General features: G+C 34.0%; 1 protein-coding gene across 1 annotated transcript; it reads left to right on the top strand.

The window, feature by feature from the left end:
* Positions 1-7,750: 7,750 nt before the first annotated feature.
* Positions 7,751-8,689, top strand: LOC148599724 (uncharacterized). The gene has a single exon (XM_088559173.1). The coding sequence runs from the start codon at positions 7,805-7,807 to the stop codon at positions 8,687-8,689; it is 885 nt and encodes a 294-aa protein (XP_088415299.1). The 5' UTR covers positions 7,751-7,804.
* The last annotated feature ends 1,560 nt before the right edge of the window (positions 8,690-10,249 follow it).

The following is a 10,249-nucleotide window of genomic DNA, read 5'->3' as shown; positions in this document are numbered from 1 at the left end:
TAATTTAATTTTAAGAATCTTCTAAATCGTGTTTATCCAAGATGCATATTTGTCACGTCAACGTCAACGGCGTCCTTTTAGGCTTTAAGAAGTTCAAGATCAACACACGGACGCTTGTTTATTTGAACTGATCTTGAATAGAACTCGATCTTGAACCTATACAGTTCGAACTTAAACATCACAGTTGCATTTAAGTAGCACTCCAGCTAAGGATCATGCAAAATGTGATTCATGGGTAAAAAGCTTACATATTTTTATTTTTGATATTTTGTTTGAAATGTCATAGTAAACAGAAAATAACATGTGGTTTTTTTCATATAACCCGTGCTCTTAGGAGATAAAAATTATATAGAATGCATTGTAGATTTCAAAATTAAGGGAGATAAATCTGTAAATGACGCTCAAATACAATAGAATCTACTGGATTTTCAATGTTGATTATCTCCTAAGAGCAGGCAGATTTGAATGAATAATTACACATTTCATAGTATAGACCCATAAAACAACTTAATTACAAAAATAAAAATATGTAGCCTTTTTTGCATGATTCTTACAAAGACAGCTACTTAAATGCTCGAGTGTTTAATAGAGATCAATATTAATTGCAGATGTGATTGTTACAAGCAAATTAATGTAAATGTAAAGCCAAGGTTGTGAAAAACTAAAAAAAACAAAAAAAAAAACAAAATGTCAAAATAATTTGTAAGCACATGCTTACACTGCTTTAATGTTGCTACGCCAATGAATAGAGCATATTTTCACTTAATATGCTATATGGCAAATTGAATCTGTAAACCAATAATTTTCACATTACCCGTTGAATCTGGTTTTGGTTGGAATACTCCGTATATATTTGAAAAAAAAACAACTATAAGGGGAAAAGGCTCGTGCATTTGAATTCTCACATTGCCTAGCTGTATATATAAATCCAATTGATAGCTTTTCAGCTGTAAAATGCTGAGAATGTAACATTGTTTATAAATTTAAATATGTGCGCAAACTGTTTGATTAGTAGTCATTTATTATAAATATAAGGCAGGACAGAGGCGGATCCAGACACTTTGAAAAGGAGGGGGTGCCAGCCGGAGTTCCTCAGAAAAAGGAGATGCTTGGACATTTTTTACCATTTTTTCTTTTTTGTCAATTTTACGCATTGACAAATTTCCTACAAAAAGGAGGAGTGTCAACCCCCTACACCCCACCCCATCCCCATTTTAGATCCGCCAAAATAGGAATGCCAACCCCATGCACACCATCCCACCCCCTTTTTGAATCCGCCACAACAGGAAGTGATTCCTGCAAGTTAAAAATCCTGAACATTCAAATTGACGTTTATTTCTTGGTCAGAAACAGTAACTGACCACATACACATATACAACCTGTAAAAATGATGTGTGACCGTTGCATTGTTGCCAGAGGTGAGCTGCGCAGACGTGGCATCTGACGTCTTATCTCACGAAGAATGGAACCATCCAAAGATGATTAGCTACACGACACAAACAAGCAAAACGAATACAATAAATTTAAAGTTTGGGTGTATCCTATGTCAGTCTGGTCATAGACTGACATCCATTCAGATTACTCAGTTTAAAGCTGCATTAGCTGCCAAATTTGTTCAGTTTTGAGTCTACTGAATTTTGCAGATTCAATGAAACACGTTTTGCAATTGAAGAAATAAATGTCGATAATACGTACAGAATATTGTGAAAACAACGGTTTTTTTTATCAGAGAGAATCGATAGCTCTGATCTAATTATTTTTCGCCATTACTTCCGAAGATTGCCGACAGGCCATTCACCTGGTTTAAAAATACTGTAACCTTGGTTAAAAAATAACAAGAACGGACACACAGGTAAGCACGTGTCTTGTTTTCATATCATTTCATCTAGTTCTTGATTAATTTTCAAATAAATAAATAATGACCATATTTGTGCCACGTTATATCACAATACGTAATTTCAAAATGATCCTTGCGTTCTATTCGAACTTTTTTTTCATTTACGGCTTGAGTCCGTCGGTCTTCCTTGTCTTTGAATAACCACTTCCATGTGTTATTAAGTCTGGGCATGCGCGATTAAAATGGCAGTAAAATTTAAACAGAAAAAAAAATATCGCGAAAATTGTAAATAATTTATAGTGAAAGACATTGTTATGGATTAATATTTATATGAAGTGATGACCAAAAAGCGGAAGAAGAAGATACATAACGACAGAGGAAACATTACAAGCGGGAGCTCGAGTTCAGATCAACAAAAACCACCGGCTAAAACAAAGGAAAGTGTCAAGAAAACGATAAGGTACTTTTATCGGAGACAATTAGTGAAGCATTAGCCTGTGTAAACGGTGAAAACCGTTCACATTACGATCAATACACCATGAATTCAGGTTGTTTTCAGTGTACAAGTTCGCCCATACAATCGAATGTTTCATATCAACCGTATCCACAGTTTCCACAATTTCCAAGCACTCCCCCGCCGCCTCCCCCTCGACCACCAATATCGCTCGGGATCGAAACATTACTTTTAGAGATGAATGATAGATTGAAAGGGGTGGAAAATAAACTGACAAAACTCGATTCAATAGAGCAACGTATAAATAGTGTAGACACGAAATTCAAAAACGTTGAAAAAGAGTTGACTCAATGTAAGGACAAAATACGTACTCTAGAAGAGAGCGCCCAGTTTTTGTCAAATGTCCATGATGAGCAAAAATCGATCAAAAGTAAACTAGATAATCTAACGAAGGCAATAGAATCAAACAAATGCATGAATAAAGATGTTGAATATGTCAAAGATAGACTTGTCGACGTTGAAATGCAACATTTTAAGAACAATTTACTTTTTTTCGGTATAGTCGAAAAACCGATGACGAGCGACGTTATGGACACGAACGAGAGCGAGGAGAAAAGAGATGCCACGGAGATAGGTAACACACAAGCAGAAAGACCACAAACCGAAAATCGAATTCAAAAGGAAAAAAACGATGAAAACTGTGTTGAGCAAATTCTCGATTTTTGCGAAAATATGCTAAAGATTAAAAACGCGAGAAACGAGTTACGCATCGAAAGTGCCTTCCGACTAGGGAAGAAGAAAACGAATGCAGAAAGGCCCAGGCCAATTGTCGTGAAATTCGATTCATTAACTGATAGAGACTTAGTTAGGAAAGTGTCAAATCGTTTAAAAGGCTCTAAACTTGGGATCAGTCCGCAATATCCACCCGAGGTTCTAGAAAAAAGGAAAAAACTTCTTCCTATATTGTTTCAGAAGCGACGGGAAAAAATTAAGGCGTATCTTGTGGACGACAAGTTGTTCGTGGAAGGAAAGTTATGGGAGGGATAGGAAGTTGCGGAGGGTGACCAAAGTGAAATCTATAATTCAAAGATTAAAATTTGTTCATGGAATATTTCGAAGGGTCTGGTTAAAAAACTCGCTAGTGTGGAATTCATAGATATATTGCGCAATAATGATATAGTATGTTTTAATGAATGCTGGGTTAAATGTCCTAAAGAATTTGATATAGATGTTATGAAAAGAAATACGTGGCCAGACAAAAGTGCAACGGAGGTGGTGTTACTGTATTCTATAAAAAATGGTTAAATCCATATTTAAAATTCGAAAATTGCTGTGTTGATTGCATGATATGGTTTAGAATTGATCAAAATGTAATGTATGATGGTAAAGATTTATACTTTTGTGCAATTTATATGCCTCCTGACAAAAACATTTATTATAAGAAATACAAAATAGACGTTTTCGACGCTTTAAAAGAACAGATTGAACATTATTCAGCTCTAGGGAACATAGCCGTTATCGGTGATTTAAACGGACGAGTTGGTAACAAGCCGGACTTTATTGTGCAGGACAATCTGAATATAGATATAGTTAATAGGATCGAAGATCTAATTGATTACGATAATGATGAACCTTTAAATGATAGAACAACAGAGGACCTTAAACCACCCAATACATTCGGTCGCCGTGTATTAGATTTGTGTGTATCTACTGGATTAAGAATATGTAACGGACGATTTGGAGATCAAAGTTCAAAGTATACATTTCAAAACAAAAATGGATGTAGCATTATTGATTATATGTTATTATCTAATAATGCATTTTCTATTGTAGACAACTTTATTGTTGGAGATTTTAATACCTTTTCTTGTCATGCTCCGCTTTTGGTAGATTTGAAATTGAAAATTTTCGTTCCTAAACCAAAGTGTTCATGTAAAACGATAAATTATGATACGATACGATGGAATGACGAGTCGAGGGATGAAATAAACCATGATCTTTTGGCAAACGCTCACAAGTTTGATGAACTGTGTCAAAGTATATCTCCTGATCCTGATAAAGTCGATGACGCTGTATCGAATATGACTGAACTCTAATGTGATGTTTTTGAAAAATTTACAAAAACAAACGAATGGCGTACTGTTAAATGTGATAACTGTGCTAACGCTAACTCATCATGTAATATGAAACGTGATAAACCGTGGATAACAGACGAGTGTAAAGAACTCTATATAAACTATAAAAGTGCACTGAAAAGATTCAACGCAAATCGTTCAAATGAAAACAGACTTAAATTGAATTTAGAAAAACAAAAATATAAGACTATTGAGAATAAATTAAAACGACGTTATGAAAACGGACAAGGTGATATGTTTCAAAAGATGAAGAAGATCAACCCAAAACGATTCTACGGTAAATTTAAAAAACGGAAGAAGCGTATTAATAACGATTTATCAACAGATCAGTTTGTGAAACTTTTTAAAAAACTGATGACTTTAAGTGATGAAGATAATCCTGAAAGCGGTAACACTGATAATACATGTATTTATGAGGAATTGGACATGCCTTTCACCAGTAAGGAATTAGAAGAGAGTGTGAAAAGATTGAATACAAATAAAACTCCAGGTGTAGATAATATTTTGAATGAATACATTTTAAATAGTAAACCCGTATTATTACCAGTTTTGTGTAAACTATTTAACGCTATTCTTGAAACTAGACATTTTCCTGAACTTTGGGTAAAATGTGCAATAGTACCTATTTTTAGGAAGGGTGATGCTAATGACCCGGGAAATTACAGAGGCATATCGCTGGTGTCAAACTTAGGTAAACTGTTTACTTCTATAATAAATGCAAGACTTACTAAGTGGAGTGAAGAACATAGTGTACTCACTGATGTGCAGTTTGGATTTAGACCGGGGCATGGTACCCACGACGCAATATTTGCTCTACATTCCATCGTATCTAAATCTTTAAGAAACAAAAAAAAGGTTGTATTGTTGTTTCATTGACTACAAAAAAGCCTTTGATAGTGTTAACCATTCAAAATTATGGCTCAAATTATCTAGATCAGGTATAACTGGTAAATTGTTAGATTTAATCAAATCCATGTATGCAAAATTGAAGTCATGTGCTAAACATAACGGTACTTTTTCCGAATTCTTTGAGTGTAATGTTGGCTTAATGCAAGGGGAGTCTTTATCACCTTTTTATATGCACTGTATGTAAACGATATTGAAATAGAATTGATAAAACAAGATTGTATTCCATACGAGTTGCAAGCTCTTAGTCTATATCTACTAATGTATGCTGATGATACAGTGATTTTTAGCGAAAGTAAAGAAGAGTTGCAAAAAATGATTGATGTCATTAATACATGTTCAAACCAATACAACTTGTATGTTAATTTATTAAAGACTAAAATTGTTGTATTTAGACATCGAGGTATTGTCAAGACTGAAGAAAAATGGTTCATAGATAGAAAACCTATTGAAATCTGTGATGAATTTGTATATCTTAGAATTATGTTGAAATATAATGGTAATTTTACTGAAAGTCAAAAATTATTGTCTGATCAAGGACGGAAAGCTGTTTATCATTTATTCAGCAAGGTACACGATGACTATTTCAACACAGAGACAATGTTGTCCTTATTGATACATATGTAACACCTATTTTGAATTACGGTAGTGAGGTATGGGGTAATCATAAAGCTTTAGATATAGAAACACTCCATTTGCATTATTTGAAAAGAGTTTTAAACGTAAAGAAAAGTACTACGAATTATATGGTATATTTTGAATTGGGCAGAGTCCCTCTATATATAAGTAGATACTGTAAAATGATGAAATATTGGATAAAACTTTTAAAAACAGAAAATTGTGTGTTGAAAGGTTGTTATAATGAAATGTTAGCTTCCAGTTATGGAAAGCCAAATCATAAGATGAACTGGTCATGTAGAATAAGAGAGCTATTGTGTAAATATGGTTTTAATGATGTATGGATAGCACAAAATGTAACTATGGAAAAGGTTTTTATTGCTTTATTCAGGCAACGCCTTGTGGATGAGTTTATATGTCAAGCTACTGCTTTTTTTGACACTTCACCAAAATGTCGTTTTTATAGATATATTTATGATAGATTCAATTTACAATTTTATCTTGATAGACCAATTAACTACAGATATAAGTATGTTATAACCAAATATAGAATAAACGCACATAGTCTAGCTAGTGAAGTTGGAAGATATTATAATATCGATAGAAATGCAAGGATATGTAGAATGTGTCAACTAAATTGTTTTGAAGATGAGTATCATTTTGTTTTGGAATGTTCAAAGTATACTGATATACGTACAAAATATATCAAACCTTATTATTATAGACGCCCATCTTGTTATAAATTGATGCAGTTATTCTCTGTTAATAATATAAAAGAGTTAAATAATCTTGGAAAATACTTATTTTTAGCTGAAAAGATTAGAAATTCTAAAATATGTAATATGTTTGTCATGCTCCGCATTTTATTTTAATTTAATTGTATAGTATTGTATTATTATCCATGTTGTAGTCCTATAAGCTGTATTGCTTCTGGAATAAAGAATATATAAAGAAGCGGCCATTATAGCATATGCGCAGATCAAGGTCAACAGAAGTCACAAGCATACGAATTTAACTAGGTCGATTTTTTGTCTTTTAAGTCAATAAATATATAGACACCTATTTCATGTATTTAATGCATTTTATTTGTGGATATCGAATGAAATTATACAGTAAAAGTACAATTAGTAGAAATAATTCTAGGCTAAGGCGTATTTCAACAGAAACAAAAAATTACGAAAATGACAGCTTTTAACATCAGTTCAATGAACTAATTAGCTAATTATAATCTAAACATAACTGTAAACAAATAACAAAATGTATTTCAGGGTAGTAGAATTACCTTTGATTTAAATTTACCTAATCCCGTTTAAAAAAATCAACAAAATAAGTTTCAGAAACAAAATGAAACAGCCATTTCGAGGCAGCAATCGAAACATGCATGCCATGTATTTTTCTAATGTTTAGTGTAATACATAATCGTTTGTGAAAGGATTATTGAATTAATTATTACGGTGTCTTCTAGCTATTCCAACATTTTGAAATTATATATTCTACCTATTCCAACATGCAGAGAACAATAGATGTTATTATAGCCTAATATGTTGTTACAATAATTAGTAATTAATTAGTTTTACAGGTAAAATTTACCTGAGAATTAAATATGAAAAATTAGTGTTTATAAATTTTCCTACAAAATAAATTTTGAGTGGAAATGAGTAGAATGATGACACACATAATCTCGTTTCACACATACCAACTTTCCAGTCCTGTAAAGGCAGCCTATACAACGAGAGACACAAACTACTACCCGCACTACCAAACTCAGCAGCTGATATTAATATTGAGGGTGAATGGGCTGACACAACTGTTCGACAACAATTTCTTCTAGCAGATGACAACACACATGGCCGCATGTTGATATTTAGTACACCAACCAACCTTACTCACTTAGCTGCAGCTACTACTATTTATGCTGATGGTACATTTTACTCATGCCCTACCTACTTTTACCAGTTATATACTCTTCACGCTATGGTTGATGGAACTATGTTTCCACTGGTGTACAGTTTACTACCCGGTAAAGAACAACCAATGTATATTCGACTACTCAGTATACTCAAAGATCTATGTAACACCAACAACACTCCTCTTCACCCGACAACCATGTTTGTAGACTACGAAACAGCAGTACACAATGCCGCCTACGCAGTATTCCCTGGCATCAACATCAAAGGTTGTTTCTTCCACTACACCCAGTGTATATGGAGAAATGCACAGAAACATGGCCTTCAAACTGCATACAAAGATGATGAGTATGTCCACCAACTAGTTCGTAGAGCAGCTGTACTACCACTACTACCACCAAACACTGTTGAAGACGTATGGTTTAATGCACTTGAGGACATCAACGATGCTGACACCAACACTGACACTTTAGGTTTCACCGACTACGTCACCAGCTACTGGGTTGAAGGCCATCGCAACCTCTGGAACCACTACGCCACAGAGGGACCCAGAACTACAAATCACCTTGAAGGTTGGCATGGGGAGTTGAAGAAACTTGTAAAATCACAACACCCGAACATTTTCAACATGATTCGACTACTCAAACAAGAAGAAGCAATAAACGCATTGACTCTAATACAGTATTCAGCTGGTGGTAAAGGAGTACCAAAGAAAAGAAAATACAGAGAGATAGACAACAGACTCGCCAACCTGAAAACCAGACTTCAAAACCAGGAACTCACACCAGTCCAGTATGCTGATGCCGCATCTTACTTGTTACACATTGACTGAAATTTACTGTTTTATTTGTGTTTCAACAGTATATTTGTGCTTTTTGCCTTGAATTAACTTTTGCCATATTGCAGTATGATTTTAGTAGTTTGTTTATATTTGTGCTTCTTTCTTATCAAAGAATTTTGTTAGTGCTAAATAATTTAGTTGTTCAATATGTTGTTTATATATAATCAAATGTACAAAATAAAAAATGAATTTATTTAGTTTTAATTTCTTTTTCTCATGTTCAAATCATTTATTCCATGAAGATACCAGGAGGCATGATTCAGACAAAGTCATCACAAATATAACAGAATACAACAATACAATATCAGACAAAATCAGTTTTTATAGCAGAGTTTCCCAATAAACATTAAAAAAAATCAAAAGTAACTGTACTGAAGGTGGAGGAAAAAAATGGCGGATGAGTGAGTTGACAGAAGTATACACTGTACATAAAAAGACTATTCTTGTGTGTTTTATGAAGAGTTATAAGTGCTTAGAGTGATATTGATGTATTTTAAACATTTGAACATCAACTGAACATTTAAATGAGTACGAAAACTAACCAGAAGCGAAAGAAAAACGATCTTAGCCACTCAGGGGAGACACCACCATTCAAGTCAAATATGGCGGCCTCCATACAACAACAACAACAACAAAATGAGACCTCAAATGTTATAGCCCAAGCTCATGAGACCTTATATAAAGCTCCTAATTTGAACATAACAGGATCCCCTGTCCAGCCACAGCAACTTGTGTTTCAATCTACACCAGTCCAACCACATATTCAACATAGTACACCTGTACCAAATCAAAACATTATACAACCACCACAGTATAATTATACTCAACAGCCAGCGCCACCTCCTCCTCTAAACACTGTGAACAAAGAATACATCCCTCAAATGACATCACTGAATCCAAACAAAACATACTCTGTATGTGCACCACCAACTTTAGATAATATGCAATCTGTAAACATTGTTAAAGATATTCATATAATCTCACAAAAGATGCAACATCTTGAATCTATCCTACATGAAAAATCACAGAAGCTTGATGTTCTAGACTCAATCTCCAGGAGATTTGATGCACTGGAAGAAAATATCATCAACATGAGAGGTGAGATTGACAATATAAAGCAGGCTCAGAAAAATCAAGGTGAAATTACTACAAGACAGGAAAAGCATCATCATGAAATAGAAGACAGAACTCAAGAGCTGGAACGACAAAACCAATATCTTGAGGCTGGAAACTATAACTTGAGAGAAGACTTTTTGAAACTTCAAAGTCACTCTATGAAGTATAACCTGATATTTGGTGGAATTAGACAAACCAATGAAGATGAAAATACTAAGGTGGTAATTCGTGAGTTTCTAGAAAGACAACTTCATATTGAAAACGTGGAAGGCATACAATTCCAAAATGTTCATAGATTGGGTCAGCGAAACGATGACAAACCAAGGAACATCATAGCTAGATTTACAAAATATAGTGATCATGAACGAGTTTTAAGAGCTGTACCAAGGGCCCTTAAAGGAAAAAGAGGCTACACCGTAAATCAGCAGTACCCAA

This window comes from Perna viridis, chromosome 13 (assembly GCF_037379345.1).
Source record: "Perna viridis isolate PV_CMFRI_1.1 ecotype Kerala chromosome 13, ASM3737934v1, whole genome shotgun sequence".
In the NCBI taxonomy this organism is placed as follows: Eukaryota; Metazoa; Mollusca; class Bivalvia; order Mytilida; family Mytilidae; genus Perna; species Perna viridis.
Note: the sequence above shows the minus strand (reverse complement) of the source record. Positions and strands in the feature narration are given on the sequence as shown.

Bases quoted from the DNA above. Each gene is read 5' to 3' on its own strand.
- LOC148599724 (XM_088559173.1), top strand. From the start codon at position 7,805: ATGTTGATATTTAGTACACCAACCAACCTTACTCACTTAGCTGCAGCT.